This window comes from Etheostoma spectabile, chromosome 1, assembly GCF_008692095.1.
Source record: "Etheostoma spectabile isolate EspeVRDwgs_2016 chromosome 1, UIUC_Espe_1.0, whole genome shotgun sequence".
NCBI lineage: Eukaryota > Metazoa > Chordata > Actinopteri > Perciformes > Percidae > Etheostoma > Etheostoma spectabile.
In genome coordinates, this window is record NC_045733.1 from 7,140,938 (window position 1) to 7,167,282 (window position 26,345).

Genomic DNA, 26,345 nt, shown 5'->3' on the forward strand with positions numbered 1-26,345 from the left:
GTTGATGCCCAGGTCTCCAAGTTTGGCTATTAACTTAGCCGGGATGACAGTGTTGAATGCTGAGCTGAAGTCAACAAACAGTATTCGTGCATAAGTGTTCTTATTGTCCAGATGTGTGAGCACAGAGTGCAGTGCCATGGAAACCGCATCCTCTGTGCTCCTATTGCTACGGTAGGCGAACTGGTGTGAGTCCAATGTTGATGGTAGCGAGTCCTTTAGGTGTGCCAGGACCAGCCGCTCAAAGCACTTCATTACGATGGGTGTGAGTGCTACAGGGCGGTAGTCGTTAAGGCACTTCGGGCTGGAGTGTTTTGGCACTGACACAATGGACGTGCATTTAAAGCATGTTGGTACAGCAGCTTGGGCAAGAGACAGGTTGAAGATGTCTGTAAAAACATAAATATAAATATAAATGAAATTCTAGGATACAATATATACATACCTACAATATACTTGAAAGAATAACAGGATAAAATACAAGAACAACAAAATGTGCAACTGCTTAAATAGTATGGTAAATAGTAGATAAACCTATTGTGCAGGTTGCACTTAGTGCAGTATTGTGGTGTCTCAGAGTCTTATCTAGCACCCAGTGATGAAGTGTTAAAAGGTTCTATTGCCTGTGGTAGGAAGGATTTTTAGTAGCAATCTGTGTGACATCGAAGCTGTCGAAGCCTCTTAGGGAAGGTGCTCCTCTGATGGACCAGTGTGGGGTGGAGAGGGTGGTCGGGGTTGTCCATGATAGATAACAGTTTGTTCAGTGACCTCCTCTCCACCCCAGCTTCAAATGTCTCCTCTTTGCAGCCAATCACGGAGCCAGCCTTCACGATCAGTTTGTTCAGTCTGTTTGTGTCACTGGGTCCGATGAGCAGATGGCCACAACAGACTGGTAGAACATCTCTAACATTCTGCTGCACACGTTGAAGGATCTCAGCTTCCTCAGGAAATAGTCTGCTCATCCCCTTCTTGTAAACAGCAGTGCTGTTGGTTTTCCAGTTCAGCCTGTTGTCAATGTTGACACTCAGGTATCTGTACTCAGGTCTCTGTACTCTCCCTCCTGTCCATCCCTAATACACCCAACAACTGCAGAGTCATCAGAAAACTTCTGTAGGTGACATGACTCTGAGTTGTACTGGAAGTCTGTGGTGTATAAGGTGAACAAAAACGGAGACAGCACAGTCCCCTGTGGGGGCCCCATACCACTCACCACCACATCAGACAGAACACGGTCCAGGCGGACAAACTATGGTCTATCTGTCAATTAGTCAGTGATCCAGGAGACTATGGACGCACCGACACCCATCACCTGCAGCCTCTCACCTAGTAGCAGTGGCTGGAGGGTGTTGAATGCTCTGGAGAAATAAAAAAAGGTGATTCTGACAGTGCCACCACCGCCATCCAGGTGCAAAAGAGCTCGCTGCAGAAGATAGAGGACAGTGTCGTCCACTCCCAGACGAGGCTAGTAGGCAAATTGTAAAGGATCCAGAGAAGAACTCACCTGCGGCCTCAGGTAGGCCAAGACCAACCCCTTCAGCACCTTCATCACATGGAATGTGAGAGCCACTGGGCGGTAGTCCTTAAGGTCAGATGGATTCAACTTATTGGGGACAGGGCAGGACATCTTCCACAGCAGCAGCACCCTCTGCAGGCTCAGGCTCAAGTTGAAGAGATACTGGAGAACACCAGACAGCTGACTTCAGGACCCTGGGGCTGATGCCACCTGGGCCAGCAGCCTTGCGCTGGGAAAGCCTCTCCAACTGTCTCTTCACCTGGCCATGTATGAATGTAAAGGAGGGGAGAGGTTCAAGTGTCGGTGGGGGTAGAGAAAATGTGCTGTAGTGGTGGGGGGAGTGGGCTGACTACAGGTGAGTGAGGGGGGAAGTGTGGGAGGCAATGAGGGGGTGTAGGGGGTTGGTGGAGTGGCATAGGAAGCAGGGAATGGCTGTGAGCTAAAACTATTGAAGTAACAGTTTAGCTTGTTTGCTCTCTCCCGGCTGCCTGGTGTTTGTCTTCTTCTCCCCCCACACCCTGGGATCTCTTTCATCCCTGTCCACACCTCCCTCATGTTGTTCTGTTGGATACTGGCCTCCAGCTTCCTCCTGTAGGTGTTTTTACACTCCCTCAGTTTATCCCCCAGTTTGTGCTGTACTTCCCTTAGCTCCTGTCTGTCCCATGACCTGGCCCCTTTCTTCTTCTCATTAAGAAGAATTTTCAGGTCACTGGTGATCCATGGTTTATGATTGGGAAAGCAGCGTACAGTCTGGGAGGGCATATGCTGCTCTCACAGAATTTGATGTATTCTGTGATACGGGCTGTCATGTAATGATCACTTCCAATAGTACCTTCTCCATGCACTTCCCACTCACACTTTGGAGTCATTCAACTGAACAAAATTGTGAGGTCTAATACCGACTCTTTAATAATATCAATATCAATCCTCGTCCTTCTGCCATCAGTCAAACAAACCAAGTTCCTATCATTCATTACCTCCTCAATCACCTTTCCATTGTTGTTTGTCTTCCCCAGTTTATAACCCCAAGTGTAAACACATACAAGTAATTTGGCTTTTTTTATCTCAAAAGGTATCGAAGTACCTACCTTTTGTCTATGTACTTTTTAGAACCATACCAAAAAGCCATAGTCAAATTCCTTGTATGTGTTTACATTTACTTGGTGCTGATTCTGATTCACTGCGCCACTAAACAGTTAAGTCTGAGCAAATGTAGTGATTTGCTAGCACAAGAGCATCACTGTGAAACTAGACTAACAAAGTCCCTCAAAAAGTTTTAAACCATTTTTTGTGTAATGTACATCATTAAGTAATCTAGCCTTGGCTATGGCTGTACATATTGCATTTGGTAGCATTTCTTTAAGTGTATGCATAGACAAAAAATAATGGACGTAGCAGCAGTGACTTTACCCACTGGCTTGTGGACTACCATTTTGAATTCTTGAGTTTCTTGAGATTCACACCTGTTTCTTAATGTCAAAAAACTGTCTGCATGTTTTTTTTTTTACAAAGACACACTCTGCATCTGACTGTGATCCTAAAGTTTATGTGTCTGGTGAGAACATTCAAGTTTTCTCTCATGTCAAATATCTCTGTATCATCCCTGACTCCACCTTAACCTTCAAAAAACAAGTGAAAACATAATGCAAATAACTAAATACAATCCGACCAATTTCTGGTATATAAGAAGTTGCCTAACAAATTTAGCAGCAAAACTATATTTTGATTCAATGATCACCCCCAACTCACTCTATTGTATGACATGACAAGCTGGACTCAAGTAAAAGATACAACACTAAAGCCAGTTCTGTTAGACAGAAAACAATACTTTCCATCATTGTAACATTTTTTTTTTTTTAAATATTGACTTTGTTATAGGGACTGGATATCGTCTTAAATTAGATGTGTTTGGTAAAATAATATTGTGATATTTGATTTTCTCCATATCGTCCAGCTCTACTTGTCAGCAACCGGTCTTATGGCCTTGTGTGCTCTGAATTTATTTGGCATGCAGTTAACACACCATACATTGTTTTTATTTATTTTTTTAATGAAAACTGAACTCCTGGCTGTTATGGAAGAAGGAAATGACGAGAGTGAACTAGCTTTAAAGGTGAGTTTTCTTTAAGTGTTTAAGTAGCCTAGTAAGAAACTGTATTTATTTAAGAATTAATTTTGTACATTTTGAACAAAGCTATGGACAATCATACGATTTTCCGCTTTTTAATTATATTTATTATTGTGTGTTGTTGTGTGTCTTTTACTTTTCCTCTTATCCCTTGCTGCTGCAACAGTGTACATTTTCCCATTGTGAGATTAATAAAGGATTTTCAATCTTGAATCTTTGATTAATCACGAATTAAATATTGTAATCGATTGACAGCCCTAATTTAAACTGTAGCCTATGTGTGTGTTCTAAATCTTTAAACCAGAACGTGGTCATCCAGGTGACATTTTTATGAAACCAGGTTGTGCACTTCACTCAGTGTAATCTATCAAAATTGCTGTGTGATTGGATTGAACACAGGGCATTGTTAAATTGAAAGCATTGCCGAACTGACCCACAGCACTCTATCACAAAAGCTAACCCATATAACGCCGTGTTTACGTGTGTTCCTGTCAGCGCTGTGTCCCTAAACACACACATACACACACACAGACGTCATCCTGTCCGCACACATCACGCACGCTTGTCTGGATGGAATGTGACGCCAAAGCTCTCGCGGAGTAAAACACCGGCCATTTTTCTCCATGTAGCTATAGCAGGGCACTTTGTGTTTGGGTAGTGTAACGAGAGTGTTGCGGTCTCTTAGATAAGCACACAAGTTCTGGCAAGTTTATTTTTGTTATCCAAGCATCCAAACTTAGAACAAACAGGACACAAATTATGTTTGTGTTTACCGCTGCGACGTTGTTTCGCTGACATCCCTGTCCGGATAGATGCTTCTTGTCTAAACTGTCGCACAAATGGAAATGGTGCCTAGCCAGGAGAACCAGTTCGTACCCAAAGAGGTGAGGTTATATCGCGTACCCTGCTGCCTAGGTTGGGTACTCAGGCCCTTGGTGTTAGCTGTCACCATTGTAGACCATGCTCATTAATAATGGCAAAAGTTTTGCACCACTTTGGGAGTTAGCGATCTTGGTGTAGCTATCGTTCAGAGGCTATCTCTCAGTTGCTAACACTTGGACGGCCTATCATGACATGGCTAACTAACGTTTTAACGCTTGCTAACATCGGCTAGCGGCTAGTTCCAGTGCATCTCAGATAAAGTGAGTTAATGACGGCCAGTTAAAGCTTTAACACAATTATCATTAAGTTATCTAGCCTTTGAATGTGGCTTTTTGAACATCGGAAAACTCCTGAGCTTTTAAAAATGTGGTTGACATTATGTTATCCCCCAAAACAGACATTTGTCAACAGTAGTTAGCCCCAAGTAACATTAGCTAATGTTAGCTTTTTAAGTGGTTGATGGCAACAACTCAAGCTTATCGAACGTTAGATGTTTTTGAAGTTGCTAAACCCAATGCAAAAAGCTACATCGATGAACAAGGCAGACAGTGTTGAAGTAACGTTTAGCTACCCCTAATGCTAGCTTTATAATGCTGCATAACGTTACTTTGATTCCTCCTTGTCCGTGTTTGCAAATTGTTTTGAATAGAATTTGTGGCATAACTGAACGTTAGCTTGTCACATTTGCAAGCTAACGCTAATGTTAGCGGATTTCACTAGCTAACGTTTTTTTTTAATTTCGTGTAATACAACGTTAGCATCAATATAACCGAAGTGTTCGCCCTTCCTATTTTGAACTCATATGTCAGTGTTTCTTATGTTAGTATATCCTGCAATGTTTGCCTCGGTGGGAAGCTGCCGACGTAGAATATGATCCTTGCGTTACATGTTACAATCGATTACTCTACGATGGTAGTATGTAGCCGAAGTAGAAAATGAATTTGCTAACGTTACAGCTTCTGTAAACCATTAATGGTAATTTGTATGCTGTCATGTTGGCTCACATTAAGAATGGATTTTAGCAAAAAGGTCCTAGAGTATACTTTTGGCATGGCAGTCATATTCAAGTGTTATTTTATATTTATGTATATGTGTAGGGTAACGTGAAGTCCTATTGTTTGATTTGTTTTATAGCACTTTGCTGCATTTACGTCAGCTGCAGAGTCATACATCAAGCATAGGACGTCACTCGTTGACATTAGGGCTGGTGGGAAAATTGGATTCTCTGATGCAGCACTGCCCACACTTGAATTTTCAATGTTTCATAGTCATAGTGTAGCCTTTAGCTACTAATGATCAAATTTAATAAAACTGCAGGGCAAGCTTGTAAGGAGGAAATAGGTTTGTTTACTTAAAACGTTGACCGCAAATTAGTAATTTTCAGATCTTCAGAATTTCAGCAAAGTAAGAAAACTCTCTTGTTTTCTTTTAGTTTGAAATAGATGTGAAACCTGTTGTTGCAACTTTAGCAGCAGTTTTCCTGCAGTTAAGTTTTTATTTTTCTTCCAGCAAGTTAAGTAGCCTACCGTGCGTTCACGGGTATCAGAAAAACATTTTTCCCATTGAAAACGTCATTATTCACGTCACTTCCTATGGGAAACTCGGGCTAGATTTTGCTAACAGAGTTTCCCAGTTGGTGACGTGTTGTTGACAACTGACGTTTCATGTAGGCGGCTTTGGTTCACTGAAAATATTTCAATGACAATAAACTGTTTATAGTGGACAAACACTTCTGCCAAGAAACCTACACAGACATAACATGTTTCAAATTATTCATATATAGGCCTATGTATAAAAAAATTGGTCCTTTCCTGTTTGTTGTCCTGCAGATAACACAAACAAACACCAGTGTTGATGTGTTGTTTGTATGCTCGCATAAGAAAACAGCAGCAAATCTTTGTCATTGCGGCTTCCATGTTTTCACACTCCTGATGCTCTAGGCTACGCCCAACAGTTGGTGGCAGTCATGCAACAAGTTGTTATGCCAAATGCCAATATAACAGAAGAAGAACACGCAGCGTGTGAATGCTGGCAGTCAGAAAAACAAAGTAATCACGGGGGGTGGTCGCTGAGGTTCCCAGGTGGCATAAACACACTATTAAATCAGCTGGCCGTCAATATACATCAGACTATTTTTTAGCTCTGTAGACATGCTAGTAGGACAGGAACATAAAGTGAAATATAACTTCCAATATTCCAATATACTCTGTTGCTGAAATTGATGGTGAGGTTACAAATTATTGACTAATGTTGTAGAAAAAGACATGAGCTCAAGGGTTGGTAATTTAAGTTGCAGTTTGGTGTTGATGGTGGTGTGGGATTCCAGATGATACTCAGAGCTTTGTGTTGATTCCATGAAACTTGTGAGGAGAGACGCTCATTTAATAATCACCGTTATATAATCACACTCACACAAACAACCCTGTAACATTTAAGGTGGGTGGCTAGTGAATGGCTTTGTATTTTTGATGGAATTAAAATAGTGTTAAAGTAATATTGGCATATCCTCATGCTCTGTTATAAGAAGAACATTTCAATTATCTTGGATTTTAAGATGCTTCTTGACTTGTCAAATTGCATTTTTTTGGATACTGTAGTTCATCCAAGTTGATGGCTGGTTACTTTCCACCATTGGAGGAATATAAATGTATATTTACTCAAGTACTGTACTTAAGTACAAATGTTAAAGTACTTTACTTGAGTCTTTACTTTTCATGTCAGTTTCTACTTCTACTTCGCTACATTTCAGAGAGAATATTATACTTTTTATTCCACTACATTAATCTGACAGCTTTAGTTACTGGTTACTTTAAAAATTAAGATTGTAACATGTTGTTTATCAAACAGGATTCTTTGGTATAAATGAAACTACCCAACAATATACAGGTACAGCTGAAATGATTAGGCGATTAAACACTTAGTTGATTGACAGAACTGTTTTGATCATTTCCTTTTTCTAAAATGTGAGGAGTTTTCTGCATCAAGAACTTTTTATTTGTAAAACTTTAAGTACAGTTTCCTGATGAAACACATGTTTACTTAAGTAACATTTTCAATGCAGTACTTTTACTGGTAGTAGAGTATTTCGACAATGTGGTATTAGTACTTTCATTTACGTAGAGGATCTGAATACCTCATCCACCACTGCTTGCCACAGTGTCAGGTTAAGTTGATAAATATGCCACCAGCAATAAATTGAATTTTAATTAGAATATTGGCTTTAGGTAATTTCACAACCAGCATCTCTGTTCTTTTATGTTTTTGTGTGTGTGTGCCATGTGCAGTTGTAGTTAGGTTACATTTTGTGAAATTAAGATTTCATGGAAACTGATATTTTACAACCTTATGGCCTGTCATTATTTTTGTGCCATTTAGAATCTGTTGCAGCTGTACAGAAATGCTGTCTGTGCTTTGCAGTACATGTGGTTTTATGTCGGCACCTTGTGATTATATGCACGGTAAAAATAACCTTTAATCTCATAATACACTTGTGTGTTGTCAGCTGCAGCTACTTCATAGGACCTGTCACATTTTGCGAAGATCACAAACCTCAAAGAGAGGTTGCAAAACAGGAATAACTTGAATATATATTCCTTTAATTATGAACCTTTAATCAGGCAAGAGGTTGCTTTTTCTAGCCAAACAGTGATGGGTGTAGGCAGACAGGTCAGGCTAATTTAGCCTAAATTTGTTTTTTTAGGGTAGTTAGACAGGCATGTTTTACAACCTATTTCCTTGTTGTGTTTGTTTTATATTGTTCTTAACCCTGACTATCTCCATATATCATTAGGGTGTGTTTTGGAGTTGCAGACAGAATATTTTTGATGAGATGAAGAGGATTTCTCAGGTAGCCTTGCCTTGTGTGTGGTGTGGGAGAGAGAAAAAGCATGGCGTTAAATAAAGTACTGTAGATGCATGTAGCAGCACCGTGAGAACATTCTCTATCAAGAGTCAGCCTCACAAACAGCTTTATCAAACATAAGAGACATGCAATGTAATAATCACCACTTCAATGACATACTGGAAGTTGTGTCCGGTAAAAAAAAAAGATACAAAAAACTATAATCATATTTGAAATTGAAATGCCCATATAAACCTACCAATAAAGTACTTGATTTATGGTTCTGAAACCAAAAGGATAGTTTTTTTGTTCCTTACTCCATTGAGCAATAAAATGTTTGTCTTCAACTTCTCAAATACAACTGTGTTTATCATTGTTATTACAATAGTACAGTATTATTATTTAAATTAGGCAGTATCTGATCAAGAAGAAAAGTACACAAGATTAGGGTGTGGAACAGTTTTCATTAGCCTAGGTAAGTATTCAATGTAAAAAAAAAAAAAAGTAAACATTACAGATACCAAATTGTCACCATTTTCATTTAATTGAAATCAACTGATTAAAGAATAAGTAAACATTATTCATAACTTAACACATTTTCTTTTTTGATGCTTTGACAAGTTACAGTATTGAGGCATGACATGATGTGGCATTTTTCTTTTGTGTACTGCCGTGTTTCAGATATTTATCATCTTCCTAACCGTTTATTCTAACAACCTTTTGCCAGTACATGGTGCATACAACACGAAATACAGAATGAAAATGTAGCCAATATGTTTTGTTAATGTTTTACCTGTTTTTGATTTGCAGATCCAAAATGCAGCCGAGGAGCCCAGAGTGCTGTGTATCATTCAGGATATCACCAGTGCAAAGACGGTCAATGAGAGGCTGACCCTCAACCTGCCTGCTTCAACCACCCTCTCCAAACTATATGAAGATGTTGCCCACAAAGCTGGATATGTGAAAGCCACTTTTGACCTTGCTTGGGGAAACTCGCCCGACATGGTTAGGAAATTCATTAATCACTTTTGTTTTTATTGGGACTAATGGCTGCCACCATCCATTCTGTGCTATGGAGAGAGAGAGAGAGAGAGAGAGAGAGAGAGAGAGAGAGAGAGAGAGAGAGGTGTAGTTCAAGCAACAAACGAGTCAGAATCACATGGGGGGGGGGTTACTGTAGTTGTTTTACACATACTACCCAAATTGTTATGACACAAAGTTAGTTGAATATTGCCAAAGTGTCTGGGAAGAGATGGTTAAAGCTGCACTAGTAAACACCGTAGACTGCCTGGCCAGTACCAAATGACAGACGGACAAAGTCTTGTTAGGATTCATAGCCCCTACCACTTCTTCATTAAGAGGGCTGTGTCACCAGATTGTTGCCTCAGTGAAGCTGACTGGTAAAGATATATGTTTGGAAACCAGACAACAGTTTATTTTTCATTCATGCTATCAGTGTTCAAAAATGGATTTTGCCATACCATTGTTCTCTGCCATAAAGAAAACAAAGTGGATAAGAATGGCGTTGCTAAGAGAGAGCACCCTAATATGAATGAATGCATTCTTAATGCGCTCCCTCAGTGTTGTCTATATTTGTGTGCATATCACTCCCTTTTCTTAAATGAGCACAAGCTAATCCTTCTGCTGACCCAGGCCAAAGCCCAGTGCTGTGTCTGTTGTTATCTCACTGATTAGGTCAGTGGATTAAGCCACTGTATGTTTCCATTGCAGCACTTTGCTTGCATGTCCCCAGCACGCCCAGGAGAAAGACAGAAAGTCTTTTGCTACATAGCAGTACTCTCATGTTGGCTTCAAGCAACTTTCATTGCACCCGTCAATACCGAGAATTTGCTGAAAATGATATCGGGGGGGAATCCAAGTCTTCTTGTGAGCTCATACAATTTGTAGACTTGTTTTTGAAGGTGGCTGTCTACGTTTGTCAAGGATGGTTGTTTTGATGGTATTTTTGTTTTAACTCTGCCCCCTTTAGGTGCCACTGGACCACAGCAGTGAGATGCCCCTCTCAGATTCTGGGTTTGAGCCTGGTGGGAAGAGGAATTTCCTCCAGCTCACGGACAAAGATGGAGAGCAGCCCCAGATTGCATCGGTGAGTAGTACAAGATTACCAATTAGTTCCTAATTTCCTAGTAAAATATTTTTTTACCGTTAGGTGCTAGTGGGGTGAGATTGTTTTTTAAAACTAAAGTTGTAAAAGCGTTATTAAAAAGTTGCTTATTGTATTTATGCGTGCAGGATGAGTCAGGAACAGCAGACAGCAGTGGGCTGGATGACAGTTCCCAGGAGCGAATAATCGGGCCTCTACCGAGAGATGGCACTGCAGGCTGCAGTGGTGACTACAGCAGTCCGTCTTACTCCTACTCGTCCATCCTCAACAAATCTGATACGGGTGAGGTTTTGTCTCCTGTTTGTCATCTTATATACAACTCCAGGTATCCTCTTACTTCTTGACTCTCCCCCCCAGGTTACGTAGGCCTGGTCAACCAAGCAATGACTTGCTATTTGAACAGTCTTCTACAAACGCTGTTCATGACCCCGGAGTTCAGAAATGCGCTCTACAAGTAAGTAAACTCGCAGAAGTCCTTCTGAAGTTTTGCTTGCAAATTACACCTTTTAATATTTTTTTTAACTCCTGTCCAACTTCAGCTGGGAGTTTGAGGAGACTGAAGAGGATCCAGTCACCAGTATACCCTACCAGCTGCAAAGGCTGTTTGTTCTGCTGCAGACTAGTAAGAAACGGGCGATCGAGACCACTGATGTGACGCGGAGCTTTGGGTGGGACAGCAGTGAAGGTGAGCATTTGTACTCCCCTGTGGTTAGGCTCACATGTCCTGACTGCATTTTTTTTGTGTGAAAGGAGAGACCATATGCCTCTGTATCTGTACACTCAATTACACCTTTTGTGCGTTCGTCTTTTTAGCTTGGCAGCAGCATGACGTCCAGGAGCTGTGCAGAGTCATGTTTGATGCCCTGGAGCAAAAGTGGAAGCAGACGGAGCAGGTAGAAGAAAGCAAGAAGTTTTCCTAGACTTATGGCAACAACAACAACTCCCCCCACCCCCCCAATGGAAACAAAAGAGCTACTGTGGGGAAAGTGAAATGGTCTAATAAGCCCCAGGGTTAGCTGTTTCTTATCTCAGGAGTGAATTATAAACTGCAAACACTTAATCCAATGTGCGTATTCACAGCCATGTGGTCTGTACACACAAGCTCCTGGTTACCACAGAATAAATGCATGTGATTGAGCCCCATGAAAAAAATAATGAAAAAAATAACAAACTACTATAATGGATACAGTACAGTTAGTTTACAGTGTCTGGTAACTGTTTAACTCTTTTTTTCCATCTCAGGATGACATATAAAGTTTTAGCATTCCTTCAAGCCCCAATCCAGAGTTTGGATATTCATACATTTTTAGCCTTGTTGGTGTACTGTTGGTCCAGAGTCTGTGAAAAATGTTGTTCTGTTGAGCTGTAGATAAGTGGACTGTTACCTGTTGAATTGCAGTAAGTAAAGTGGGCATTATAGGCAGATTGTTTGTTTGGAAAGTTACAGAAATGGTTTCCCCCATCTCCCTCCATTAGGCAGGTGGTTTCGGCCAATATGTGAGGTGATTCAAAAAGCACTTGTAGAACACTGACAACTCATCAAGCCAACATGCTAAATGTAACATACTACATGTCAACATGTTAACATTCAATTTTAACTTAAATGTCAACATGCGAAGTGCAGCTGTTAGCTGTAGTTTGAACATTTGGGGGCGGACAAAATACAACTTAGACCAATGGAAGTTGGGCTACAATAAGCTGAGCCTGATGAACTGAGTCTGAGATGTCTCAAAACGGTCACTGTACAGTAATCCCTTTTGAATTTTTTTAACCTGCAACTAGGGATACACTGATTGCTAATTTCTCAGCCAATACGAAAACCGAATTTGTAGAATTTTCATTTAGCAGATGTCAATACCGATGCTAATGTTTGTTTTTTGTGCCAGTTAAACAATTAGGTAAGCAAGCGTCGATTTGCGGGTTCAAATCTTTTTTTCTCAATAGAGACTTCAAAGTAATTTCACACATGTGGTCCAACGTTGTTATAAAACATATCCTGCAAGCTTTGTTACCATTTAAAATTGTAAAATGCAAATAAGATTAAGAAAATAAATCCTTATGCAAGTACTTTTAATACTTAAAGTACATTTTAAATTAGGTACTTACTTACTTTTACTTAAGTAGGCTTGTCATTGTGGTACTTCTACATTTACTAAAGTAAATATGTCTCTGGTTATTTTTACTTTTACTTAAGTAGTGAGATTCAGTACTTCCTCCACCACTGCCAGCTCTCCACAGGGATTTCACCTTCTTGAGTGCCGTTGGGCTCCTTGAGTCCATGAGTTCTGTTCGTCTATGCTGTCTTGGCCTCCACGTCATCTCTGTTTTTTATTAGCTTGCGGTAATCAATGTACACTTGTTGACTTGAAATACCACAGGACTGTCCTTTTTTGCAGCTGGGTAGGCTACTGTTGTATGAGTCAGGCCAATGAACACAACACAGCACAAAGTCGATACATATTGATAAACAATGACAGAAAATGGGGCGGACATTGTAATCCCAATGAATCGGTGCATTCCTAGATAAAACTTTACTATTCTTAGATTCTTACCACTAGTGGGGCAATACATTCAAAGTTGTTTTTGATTTATTGTATCTATTTTTAATCTATCTAACCGTTTTGGATGGCAGTTGGTTTCACAATGGTGCCTCCTTTTTAGAGCGCAAATGTAGCAGGGAGAGAACATTTTGCAGCTCAAGCAGATGCTGTCTTGTTACAAGTGAAAAATGGCTGAGAAGGCCTGACTGTCATGCCTCATATCCTCAGGCTGACCTGATCAACCAGCTGTACCAGGGGAAACTGAAGGATTATGTCCGTTGTCTGGAGTGTGGCTATGAGAGCTGGAGGATTGATACTTACCTGGACATCCCTCTTGTGATCAGACCCTTCGGAGCCAGTCAAGCCTACGGCAGTGTGGTGTGTTTTCTCTCCACATTTCATTCCTTTAAACATTTAACATATTGGCAGCGGTGATTTAAATTAACACTAAACATCAGTCACAATTACTGCCTTCAGTTCAGTACTGGCAGCTTATTTTAAAACAGTTTATGACTATTTAGTATTTTGGATTCCATCTAAATGGGCCTGAAACAATGTTTTCTTCCACAGGAAGAGGCTTTGCAGGCTTTCATCCAACCAGAAACTCTTGACGGGCCCAACCAGTATTTCTGTGAACGCTGCAAGAAGAAATGTGACGCTCGGAAGGTGAGCACACTGAAAATGGGATGTGGGAGTTGTGTTCAGTAAAGACAGTGTTCTGCTATTGACCCGCCTGATTCCTCTCTACACAGGGTCTGAGATTTCTACACTTACCCTACCTACTGACACTGCAGCTGAAGCGGTTTGATTTTGACTACACCACTATGCATCGCATCAAACTTAACGACCGCATGACTTTCCCTGATGAACTCGACATGAGTCCATTCATGGATGTGGAAGATGAGGTGAGAGCAGAAATGGCATTACCTGTTCCCACCATTTTTTTTGATTTTACGTTTGATTAATAGGTCTTCAGAGTAGTGAATGTTTTGTGGCTTAATTCAAATGTGTTTTTTTTTCTTCTTTACTATCTCCTGTTTACCATCAATAACACAACATAAGCAGTGGTCATGTTTTTATGCCAGAGGCATTATGTTTTTAGGTTGTCCGTCCATCCCATTCTTATTCTCGTGAGTGTGATATCACAGGACCCCCCCTGGAGGGAATCTCTTCACATTCGACGCAAACATCCACTTAGACTCTTCCAGATGATATCTTATACAGCAAAATATTTTCCGTTGTAATCTTGTGTAATCCATTGGGTGTTGACATTCTCAAATGTTAAATTCACTATAGTGTTCTGTCCAGGAATGTAATGCTGGTTACCTCCCGCTGGGGAAATATTTATACCCTCTCGATACCAATGCATCTAGTAGTGAGGGAACAACATATGATACCCCTGGATAATTCCTTTTTTTTTTCGGTGCATATTATGGTGCTTCTGTGTTTATTAGTATGAAACAACACTAGTGGAAGATAAATGTACAAACACCTTTTAGGCCACAACGACAACACCAGATGTGTAACCGGTATCTACTTTTTTTTAATTTGATCAAGTAAAAAGAATACACCTGGTTTTTGAGTTTGTGACACATTTTAACCCCTCCCAATTATTGTTTTTGAAATGACCGCCTCTCTAGAAGTCACCTCAGACAGAGAGCTGCACTGACAGTGGAGCAGAGAATGAAGGAAGTTGCCACAGCGACCAGATGAGCAACGACTTTTCCACCGATGATTGTGTGGATGAGGGCATCTGCTTGGACAGCACCGGCAGCACAGAGAGGGTGTTGAAGCCAAAGGTAATCCTCTTGACCGCTTGCTAAATACAGTAGATATTTGTGTATAGTTGTTATTATCCTTGTTTTTTGAAGAGTGTGTGAAAGTGCATATAACTAGAGATGTCCCATTCAAGTTTTTGAAAGCAGTGCTGTACAACAGCTAAAAATGAAAAAGCTATTACCTGCTGCCAGGATATTCTTATAACCTGTATAAATAAAACAAGAAAAAACCCTGATAAATGGAGATGCTTTCATACTGGACATAAGGGATTTATTCAGTATGAAAACGATTTGAATCGCTGAGGCAATGACTTCCGCAGGCACAAGATCTCAACAAATTGTGGATCACTGTTTTATACACCACCATTATCAAAACTCCAAATTATTTATTTCAATTTCCTCAGTAGAGTTTCAGAGAGCAGTTGAGCTCTACTAAAGGCCCTTAATGCCTCTCTATGTTGGTGTTTCCTTTACATTATCTCCCATCTGTAGTTGCTGTGGGAATATTGTAGTGATGGGGGAGACTCCTGGAAATGTTATTGAGCAACTGTCTGCTGGCAGACAAAGCTGAAAAGTTTAGTTTATTTGTTTCTCAGAACATAAAAAACAAACTACATAAAAAAACACATAAAAACCACAACCAAAGTACATACGCAAATGTTGACGAACAAAATAAATTTTAAGTGCTAGTGTGCAAAAGAATCATAATGCATAATAAACAATTATTGCCAAGTTATGTCATGCATTACGTCCCTCTTCTTGTTACATGAAATGTCTGTCTTTCATTCATAATGTGCACTGCACTTTCCAGATGATGACCCAGCCAGCACTTTGCAGGTCACAGTGTTTTTGTTTCATAAAATTGAAATATGAGCTGTATCTCCCTGCTGTGCATGCTTTCTTCTGCTTATCCAATGTGACTGTAGCTCTGCAAAAAAAGCGTATCTTCAGCTTATATCTTGTTATTGCAACTGTGGTATCATTAGTAGATGTCCCTGTTGTCAGCATCAGTTAATCCTGCATGTTGAGCATCCACAAACCAAAGCTTGGCTGTTGCTTTTATGTGAACAATAAGATTTTCTCTGTCTATTCTCAGAGTTTACTGACCTTTGAGCTGTTCTCCGTCATGGTCCATTCTGGGAGCGCTGCAGGTGGCCACTACTACGCCTGCATCAAATCCTACAGTGATGGCCAGTGGTACAGTTTCAACGATCAGCATGTTAGCAAGGTCAGCCTCAGCCCTTAGTAACCGGTTTTGTCCTCCTGCAGCTCTTCAAATGTCGGTCAGAAAGACTCACCAGACTATATCAATGTTGCTAAACTAAGCAAAAAGCGTCTGTGTCATTTTAACATTGTAGTTATCATTAACATGGTAATATCTGTTGAATGATTCAGTATGGTTCTGTGCATTGCTGTTTGGCAGATCACCCAAGATGATATCAGGAAGACACATGGCGGGTCCTCAGGGAGCAGAGGCTATTATTCCAGTGCCTTTGCAAGGTGAGTTGTCTATATCAAAGCCAAGAGGGTTCATGTTCATTCTTTGTTCATTTTCTTTCATGTTTCTTTTGAAGCATGTAGCAGCTTCTCTTAGGGCTGACAGAACTATATTTTCTCTCTCTCTCTGACATGTATTAATATGACATTCTTTTTTCCCAACAGCTCTACAAATGCATATATGCTTATTTATAGATTGAAAGATCCCTCAAGGAATGCAAGTAAGAAATTAATTAAATTCAATCTGCTGTAGGTAATGGCAAAATTACTTTTGCCTCTATGGTAGTGTAAGAGACTTGTTGGAGGCATTGTGATCATGTGATCAATTGGATAATTCAGTGCTATTATGTTCATTTAAGTGATTATTTTTCCAGCCCTGGCGCTTTTTGAGCCAATAGCTTGAGATCTTGTCCTGTAACGGGCCCCACACCAATAGAAACAACACCACTACATCTTATGCAGATGTTAATTTTAATGTTTCTATAACTAGGGTTGCCTTGACTGTGCTGGTCTTAGAATTAGTATGCCGTTTTAATGTGTACCCTGTCTGTTCCGTCTGCAGAGTATTTAGCTGCAGAAGACTTCCCAGAGCACATAAAGAGTTTGGTTCAAAAGGAGAAAGAGTCTGAAGAGCAGGAAAAGCGACAGAGGGAGATTGAGCGCAACACCTGCAAGGTATATGGTCCTTTTGGATCTGTTCAAGATTTATTGTTTTGCTTCTGAATGAGGACCAGTTGACGCGTTGCCTTTCTTTTAAAGCAAGTTTAACTGTTATTGCTCTCTCCATTTTTACCTCCAGATTAAGCTTTTCTGCATGCATCCTGTAAAGATGATGATGGAGAGCAAGCTGGAAGTACACAAAGACAAAACTCTCAAAGAAGCAACAGAAATGGCCTACAAGGTTTGTTGGTTTATTGATTTTTCCAACAACATAGCTAATCAATACATTTTTTCAGCTCATCTTTGGTTGTTAAATGTAAAAGTAAAAAGTATTATTTTTTGCATTATTGTGTACTACCACTGTGTGTGTGTATTCTATACCTCAGCTGATGGAGCTGGAGGATTTGGTGTCTCTGGACTGCTGCCGCCTGGTAAAGTATGATGAGTTCCACGAGTACCTGGAGCGCTCTTACGAAGGGGAGGAGGACACACCGATGGGCCTGCTGCTTGGAGGAGTCAAGTCCTCATATATGTTTGACCTGCTGCTTGAGACCCGCAAACCAGAGCAAGCGTTCCAGCCTTACAAACCTGGAGGTCAGTAGCCTGCTTCTGTTGGATTATACTCATCTTGTTTTACAAGAGTTGTCCCAAATTATGTGCAGTTACTTAAAAAAAGTTTGATTTAAAGCCCATGAATCAGAGTCCTAAGTATGTAGTCTCCACTTAATGCAGACCAACGCTGATAGTTGTGAGCAAATGGACTGTACACAACAATGATGGATGTAGATGGTCAAGTACTAGTGCTGCCAAACGATTAAAATATTTTATTGTGATTAATTACATTAATGTCATATTTAACTCACAAATAATCACAATTTTTAATCTATTCTAAATGTCCCTTGATTTTGTTTTGTCCCATTATTTTTTTTTTTTGTCATTTAAATGCTCTTATCAACATGGAAAAGTGGAAAAGCTGGCTTTGTGCAAATGTTTTTTTTTTAATTGATACAACATTGTCATACAGCCTACTGTAGTGTTCAATTTTAAACATAACATTCTCACTTGGAGCAAGTGATCTCTCTCACAATGTCGTATCAATGTCCATCAATAAAAGGGTGAAAAAAAAAATACTTTGACGGGGGGGCGGAGAATTGGCATCAGCTGTGTGCTTGGTCATCAAGTGGTATTTCAGACTGGACGTGCTGCGATGATAGCTCAGTTCACAACAACTAAACACACATATCACTTTGGTCTTGTCAATGGAACCATTTGGCAACTTTTAAAGAGTAAACTTTCCATTCATACGCTGAATGGCATCCATTTGGGCATCTCCCGTTTTCCATCCACTCAAAACTTAATGTACTACTCTTTGGCCGGCTTGCAAGCCCAAACAAGTGTGTGGGGCGGGCCTGTTGTTTTATTTCCAGTCTAGCTTGATCCGGTGTGGTGTTGTAGTTTTTCTAAATTTACTAGTTGTTGCAACAGCATGTGAAAAAAAGTTTCAAAAGTTTGCTAGGCCAAAAAGAACTTTAATCTCTCCATAAAAGAATTCACGCCATTAAAATGGGTTTGCGTTAACACTGTTAAGAACGTGTTTAACTGACAGTACTGTTAAATACCAATCAAATGAATATAATTGCTTTGTCTGGGTGGGTTTCTGACTTTCTACAGAGGTAATGGTGAAGGTCCATGTTGTGGATCTGAAGAGTGAGAACATCGCCTCACCAGTCAGTGTTCGGGCGTACTTGAACCAGACGATCACTGAATTCAAACAGCTAATTGCACAGGTGTCCTCCTCTGCTCAGTTTCTTAACTGCATCTCTTCTTACTTTCTAAATTTTTAAATACCAAAAATTGTGTAAATTAAGTTGTATGCATTAGCTGTAAGAATGTGATCAGTCTGTCAGACCTTAGCCTTATGTATGTGTCTCTTCCCAGGCTACAGGGCTATCTGCAGAAAGCATGCGTGTGGTCCTGGAGCGCTGCTATAATGACCTGCGGCTCCTATATGTTCCAAACAAGACACTGAAAGCTGAAGGGTTCTTCAGGAGTAACAAGGTCCCCACATTTTCTTTTAATTCTCACTTATGTGCCTCCATGTTTCCCTTGTGTTGCACCATTTTTTTTATATCAGAAAATCTACTTGAACACTTGTTCACATTCGTGTTTCATTTTGTTTTTTTATCAGGTTTTTGTAGAGAGCTCTGAGTCGACAGATCATCAGGTTGCTTTTACTGACTCAGTCTTGTGGAAACTGTTGGATCGTCACGGAAATACGATTCGGCTCTTAGTCTTACTGCCTGAGCAGTCTCCTGGTACCTTGGCCAACAGAACTCTTTGCCAAAACGTAGGAGGTGACTGTGATGTGCCCCTTGAGGGTTCAAAAGGTAACAGGAAATCCGTAGAGGCCATCCTCGAGGAGAGCACAGAAAAGTTAAAGAATCTGTCGCTGCAGCAGCAGCAGCAGCAGCAAGGCTCTAGCCCCAGTGACAGCCAGAAAAGCTCTGAAACCAGCGATTTTGAACATATCGAAAGCCCAACCCAAGAGGACTCAAACTCTTCACTCTGTGTGGCTGCAGACAACAGAGAGTTAGAGAACCGGATCAGGGCCACAGCGGGGGGCAGCAGCAGCGCCTCCTCTGACCCTGAGAACCACTTTGCCTGTGAGGAGCGCTCAGACTCTGAGGTGAACAATGACCGCAGCACCAGCTCAGTGGACAGCGACATCTTGAGCTCCAGCCACAGCAGTGACACACTCTGCAATGCAGACAGCGGGCCCATACAGCTGGCCAATGGCTTGGACTCGCACAGCATCACAAGTAGCCGTCGCTCCAAAGCCCATGAGGGCAAAAAAGAGACCTGGGACACTGCTGAAGAAGACTCTGGAACCGACAGCGAGTATGACGACAATGGGAAGAGCAAGGCAGAGGCTCAGTACCTGTACTTCAGATCAGAGCCTTTTTCTCAGGATGACTCCTCATCGGAGGCACAAAAATGTATGAACCTTCTGTTTATGATGCAGTTTAAAGGGTTAATCTTCCTTAAGTAAGCACAATTTGTTCAAATTACATATCAAGGGGCAAATAACTACAATGACCTTCTTGCAGAACTTAAACTAGCGTTGACAATATTGGGCAAATGAAATGTGTTGATCTGTGTTTTATTTCCTCAAGAATGCTTAATTGTTTCTTGTGATCTGCTTCAGGTTTAGTGGTTCACGTGGACAAGAGAATAACATTAGCAGCATTTAAACAGAACCTGGAGCCATATGTGGGTGTCACCTCCACCCAGTTCAAAGTGTTTCGGGTGTATGCCAACAACCAGGAGTTTGAGAGTGTACGGCTCAACGAAACGCTCTCATCATTCTCTGATGACAACAAGGTCAGAATCCGATTTAGAATTGATTTGTCAGATTTTTTGTGTTAGAGACGGAAGGTACTTGACTTAACTTGTACATTTTATGAATTCCCATAGATAACTATTCGGCTAGGAAGAGCACTGAAAAAGGGTGAATACAGAGTGAAAGTGTATCAACTACTGGTGAATGAACCAGAGGTATGACCTAAAAGGCTTTTCTGTCATTATGCTCAAAAATATCGGTAGTCGATATGACCTGACTTGCTGAACACAAATTGTGTGTGTGTCTGTGTGTTCGTCCGTCCGTCCGTTTCCCAGCCCTGCAAGTTCCTCGTGGACACGGTGTTTGCCAAGGGCATGACTGTCAGACAGTCTAAAGAGGAGCTGCTCCCCCAGTTGAAAGAACAGTGTAAGCTTGACCTTAGCATTGACAGGTAAGACTTTTTGTTAGTATACATTCATAGAAAAAGAGGAAAAAGTGTAGGTGTTAACGTGTGCGTGCGTGTGTGTGTTTAGAGTCCGTCTCAGGAAAAAGACGTGGAAGAACCCAGGAACAGTGTTTCTGGACTACCATGTCTATGAAGAAGACATCAGCATCTCCTCTAATTGGGAAGTTTTCCTGGAAGTTCTCAATGGTAACACTCATTCTGCGGTTTCTTTCTAACATGTTACATTGGGTTATGTATATTAAGTTTTTTTTTCTCTGGGACTCCCAAATTACTACAAAAGTTGTATTGCTAAATGGACAGCTTAAAGCATAAACATATTTACTTTTTAGCTACGGGGAATAAAATCCCAGAAAGCCTTTTTTTTACTTTGGCATAAATAAAAGTAAGTTCCAATGTGCTTCGAATGTTATTAATAGAGTTGGCTAGTGGAGGCAGGGGCTCACAGTAATGAGCTACATTAATGTAGTAAAACAAGAATCTCTGCATTTTACAAGCACTAACTGTCAAAGGAAAGTGGCATTACCAGAACTACAGCTAATAATCACTGAAGTGACTGTAAGCGAGAATGTCCTGCTGTGCGTCACCATGACAGCTTAAGAAATGTTCGTTGTGGGGTTTTGAGCCCTCAGCGTTGTCTGTCAGGTGATATTATGAGTTTGGTTGTGCATATCTGTCCGCAGCAAATGTTTTTTAGACTATGACAATTTACCTCAAGGAAGCTCAAGAAAGTCCTGAAAATGAATAAATATGGCTTAAAAAGGTGCTTAAAAGTCCTTGAATTTCATTTAGACGGACAGTTTCTTTCTTTCTTTCTTTCTTTCTTTCTTTCTTTTCTTTCTGAGGAATTGTAAGTCTGTCTGTTTTTTGGAAACCATGACATGAAGTTACAAATATCAACAGATACACTAGTACCAGAATACAGAGAAGCATGTTCTTTCTGTAGGTAAAGTTTGAGGCAAAATAAAATCCTCAACCTATGGTCTGTTATGATCTATTTCTCAGAACCGGAGAAGATGAAGTCCATGTCACAGCTAGCTGTCCTGACCCGGAGATGGAGACCCGCTGCAATGAAGCTGGGGCCCTTCCAGGAAGTTATTCTGGAGAGCAGCAGTGTAGAAGAACTCAAGGAGAAGGTATGGCTGTGTCCTGCTGGATGCTTTTCACGGTTTGTCACATAATTTAAACTGATAAAAGGTTAAATTTGTTCAACCAAAAAAACAATTACAGGGTTATCATCCTAGTCAACCAACATTGGTAGGCAAAATGCAGGAAATAAATAACACATAGATTAAAACTACATCTCACTACATTCCTTAATAATAAACTGAATGTGTGGACTATGTTCACATTGAGATATGTACAATCATTGTCACTGTAAGCAAAACCTTTACTTTAGGAGATGAGGTGATGCTCCAACTTTGTAAAGATCCGCTCTGCGCACCATTCAAAATTATCCTGGCTTACACTCCACTACATCTCAGAGGCAAATATTGTCCTTTTTACTCCACTATAGTTTGGTCTGCTGGCTACTCAGCAGCTGACAAAAAGCCCTGCAGAAGATTATCAACACTGCACTGAAAATCATTAGCTGCCCTCTTGCCTCACGCTACCTCTCAGAGCAAAAAACATTGTTAAGACTGTTCTCACCTCGGCCACCATCTCTTTGATCTCCTGCCCCAAGGAGACAACACAGTTCCATCAGAACACCAACCACCAGACTAATGAGCAGTTTCTTTCCAAAAGCCATCCCAACTCTAAATCTACACACACATAACTCTAGTCTGCACCCATTTTTATTAGTGTTCTAATAGTCAGCCATTTTGTGTGTGTGTGTCTGTGTGTGTGTGTGTGTGTGTGTGTGTCTGTGTGTGTGTTTGTCTGTGTGTCTGTCTGTCTTATAGCAACTACCTACCCTTGTTTTATGACAGAATGCTGAATCAATGTTTGTCTTATATGTGGATGTGTTCAATAGTTTTCTTTTAAACACCGCCGAGAAGGGCACTTGTAGTTTTGTTGTTTCATTGTAATATAAGGACAATGAAGACTTCTTATATTATCGGTTAGTTACTAACCTAGTTGCTTTGCAGATTCAGGTTAACTATACAAACTAAATCAATAAATTAATTATGGTATTATATCAATAAGGCTTTAATTGTTGTTCCCCAGGGGCAAATTCCAAAGCTACATAGCAGTATGCAAAGTAATGTACAGTATATAAATAAATTAAAAGCCTGCACAACTAGATTTGTCTTGTCACCTTTTTTCACTACAGTTTGCAGATCTGTAGCTTGACCATTAAATGGCCTTTAGTGACTAATTTCTTTCCTCTGTTTCCAGCTTAGTGAAATGAGTGATGTTCCTCTCGAAAGCCTAGAATTTGCAAAGGTATGTGAAATGCAGTGCCTCACATAGGACACTTATTTTCATCTTCAAATCTATTCCATTACTGATTGAGAATCCACCCGTCTGTTCTGTGCAGGGTAGAGGAACATTCCCTTGTGATATATCTGTGTTGGAGATCCATCAAGATTTGGACTGGAACCCTAAGGTGTCAACTCTCAACGTATGGCCTCTGTACATCTGTGACGACGGAGCTGTGGTCTTCTACAGGTAAAACAATTACAGTTCACAATTAAGTACTGATTAATGTTTCTCTTCCAGTGCTCAGACACAGAACTATGGTCAAGCAGTAATTTGTCATGAATATCTGATGGTATTTATTAGGGTGATCCGTATCCGGGTACGAATTAAAGCACTTTTGCCGAAGTCAATATCAGTGCTCGATTGATACAATCCTCAACTGGCCGCGCAGCGTTCTGATAAATCACAGCGCACCCCGCTAAAACCGCTGGATCTATCACACACACACACAGAACATGGAGAAATGCGCTCATCTCTCTCGCCTCTCTCCCCCCCCGTCACCCTCGATCTCTCCACATCCCTCTCTTGACGTCGCTCCTCTTCCTCTTCTCTCTCTCCTCTCTCTCTCTTCTCTCTCTCTCTCTCTCTCTCTCTCTCGCTCCTCTCTCTCTCATCTCTCTCTCTCATCTCTCTCTCTCTCTCTCTCTCTCTCTCTCTCTCTCTCTCCTCTCTCTCTCTCCTCTCCTCTCCTCTCCTCCTCTCCCCCTCCGTCAGTCAATCGGGTCTGTGGGTGGTTCGTTAACGTTAGGGTTTCTTCAGCTTCAGTTTTGTTTTTAAACTTCGGTTTGTAGTCCTTAATAGTAACCAGTAGATTTCTGGTGAACGTGGGTTTCAGACATGCGGCTTGGTTTAAATGCAACTCCCGTTGCGTCTCTGCCATTGGAGATTTTAATTTTTTACTGTCAGCTGCCCCCCGCCCCACTCTCTCTCTGTGTCTCTCTCTCTACAAAACACACACACACACACACACAACACACACACACACACAACACACACACACACATATACCTGTTGTGGAAATTTAAAAAAAGAACCAAAAACAAAAAAAATCACACTGATCATAAAAAAATAAAAAGTTAAAAAAAGAAAGTTATACTGAGTATGAAAACTCTTGTTCATTACATTTTACTTCATAATTGCAACCGCATGTGTTGTATTCATTGTTGCAAAACGTTCTGTATATAGTTTGTTTGTTACCATGACAACACCATTGATCTGAAGCTCGATGCTGTCATGTAAATAGTTTTCAAATCAGCAATAAATATAACAATTTTTGATCAACTCATATCAATTGCATGCTTGAATAACATACCGGTTAAAGCCCCGCACATTTCAAGAGAACCCGACCCACTTCCGGGTTAAATCTGACCACTTCCGGTTTAGGCCCCGCCCAGTCCGAGTACGGATCCGGATACAGATAATTCATGTGGTAAACAGATACAGATAATGCTGTACTCGCTCATCCCTAGTATTTATTCATTTGAGTTTAGTGATTTGGGATTAGGCATGTGCCAGTATATTTTTTTAAATAATGATGTAAAATGTCTGTTTTCACAAATATTATTACAATTGCTAATATTAAAGCATAAATTAAATAAAAACAGTTCATTCAAAATAATACAATTTATTTTCTTTATTTGGAAGTGAACCAAAGCAAAACTGTATTGTACATTAGCAGCATAACTGCTTTTTCCATCGTCCCTCATAATTAATGCGCCCCCTTCTATTTTGTTGAACCCTTCATTAATCCTCCAAAATAACTTAAAAGATGGAGATGAAGTCAACAGTAGTGTATTTGATTTCAAACATGTGTGACTTGAGATCAACAGTTCTGTCATCTTTGTGCAGGGACAGCACAGAGGAGCCTATGGAGTTGTCGGAGGAGGCGCGTAATGAGCTGATGAAGAAGGAGAGCAGCCGTCTGCTCAAGACTGGCCACCGTGTCAGCTACTCGCCACGCAAGGAGAAGGCACTCAAGATCTACCTGGATGGAGGCCCTGCCAAGGACCCGGTGCAGGACTGAAGCACTGAGCACCGCTCCTCATATCTGGATCGTCCGGCTGCTGCAGCAGAGCCACCGGGCTATGGGACTTTTGTCTGCGTGTCGGGCTGATAGTTACTTGAACATCAAGCAGCGTTGAGAGGCTGATATGCTCTCACCCTCCACTCTGAGCCCCAGGACTGGCTCAGAAACCCTATTGTGCACTGTAGTGTATTGTACTGTAAAGTTTAAAGGGAAGTACAAAAGCTATTGAATACAGATAAAGAATCAAATACTGTATAGACGAATCAATTGGACTTTAAAGCTCCAGAGACGGACGCAGAGGTGTAAGGACTGTGAAACTGGGCTGGAAAGCATCCATCCTGTCTATTTAAGTCTCCTCACATCCTTTCACTCTCCTCCCTGCCACTGTGTTTCTCTTCCTGTTTTAGGAATAGTGTTGATTCTGATTCATCTGTGAGTGTCTTGTGAGTCCATATACTCACACACCCTGAGCACTGCAGAAATCATTCTTACATTGCTCACCTTCCATTAAATACTTTAAAACCAACAGCACACACAACCAAGAACTACTTATTTAGCCTGACCTCTCTCTCAGTGACTCTGACAACTTCGTTTTCAGGATTTGATGAATCAATAAAAGCAACAACTAAGAATTTGTAAACTGTTAATCACTTCCACTAGATTAATTGATACTTAGACTATTGGTCCTTGGCTACAAAGTACAATGAAACCAAACCAAGTAGTTAAGAATCTCCCTGTTTTGTTTTGGTTTATTGTAAATTATTTTGCTCCAGATGTAATCATGCAGGTAGGTCCTGTGAGGCACCACGCACACGTCTGTTGTCTGTATTGACTTTTAGTTTAGAAAGTGGAATTTGTTTTGTCTTTTTTTTTTGGCCACCATATGAACTGGGTGTACATCTCTAGTGTCATCCGTGTGTGTGGTGTTGTACTGAGGAGGGAGTTCTCTCTGGGGTTTTGGTGGAGAGTGTGAAGTTTTTTTTTGGCGCTTCTACCTGCTGCTGCCAGCTAGACTGAGGGTATAGAGAGCCTGTTGGACTTCTCAGTCAGGAAGGGCAACTGGTCTGAGGACTGAAGCTCAGCATCCCGTCCCCTCCGGGTTCCTGATGCTCCCACCAGCTATTTACTGTA

The 26,345-nt window shown here is 40.8% G+C and overlaps 1 protein-coding gene across 3 annotated transcripts; it reads left to right on the top strand.

Annotated features, from left to right (window-relative positions):
• Positions 1 to 4,196: 4,196 nt before the first annotated feature.
• On the top strand, positions 4,197 to 25,929 carry usp47 (ubiquitin specific peptidase 47). Of its 3 annotated transcripts, none has more exons than XM_032513148.1 (28): positions 4,197 to 4,522; positions 9,172 to 9,366; positions 10,352 to 10,468; positions 10,615 to 10,768; positions 10,844 to 10,940; positions 11,026 to 11,171; positions 11,300 to 11,379; positions 13,255 to 13,404; positions 13,597 to 13,692; positions 13,779 to 13,931; positions 14,667 to 14,825; positions 15,901 to 16,032; positions 16,228 to 16,304; positions 16,467 to 16,522; positions 16,864 to 16,976; positions 17,101 to 17,202; positions 17,348 to 17,555; positions 18,633 to 18,748; positions 18,900 to 19,019; positions 19,150 to 19,957; positions 20,167 to 20,342; positions 20,436 to 20,516; positions 20,637 to 20,752; positions 20,835 to 20,953; positions 21,770 to 21,900; positions 23,105 to 23,152; positions 23,247 to 23,377; positions 25,037 to 25,929. In XM_032513148.1, exons 1-28 carry the CDS (start codon positions 4,478 to 4,480, stop codon positions 25,209 to 25,211), a joined length of 4,101 nt encoding a protein of 1,366 aa, XP_032369039.1. In that variant the 5' UTR covers positions 4,197 to 4,477; the 3' UTR covers positions 25,212 to 25,929. The 3 variants fall into 3 exon arrangements, with proteins under 3 accessions (XP_032369039.1, XP_032369050.1, XP_032369060.1); XM_032513159.1 differs by lacking the exon at positions 4,197 to 4,522 and adding an exon at positions 8,349 to 8,367; XM_032513169.1 differs by lacking the exons at positions 4,197 to 4,522; positions 9,172 to 9,366 and adding an exon at positions 10,066 to 10,248.
• The last annotated feature ends 416 nt before the right edge of the window (positions 25,930 to 26,345 follow it).

Bases quoted from the DNA above. Each gene is read 5' to 3' on its own strand.
- usp47 (XM_032513148.1), top strand. From the start codon at position 4,478: ATGGAAATGGTGCCTAGCCAGGAGAACCAGTTCGTACCCAAAGAG. The intron at 17,556-18,632 runs GTCAGTAGCCTG...GACTTTCTACAG, and splicing joins CCAGCCTTACAAACCTGGAG to AGGTAATGGTGAAGGTCCAT. The intron at 20,954-21,769 runs GTAACACTCATT...TCTATTTCTCAG, and splicing joins TTTCCTGGAAGTTCTCAATG to AACCGGAGAAGATGAAGTCC.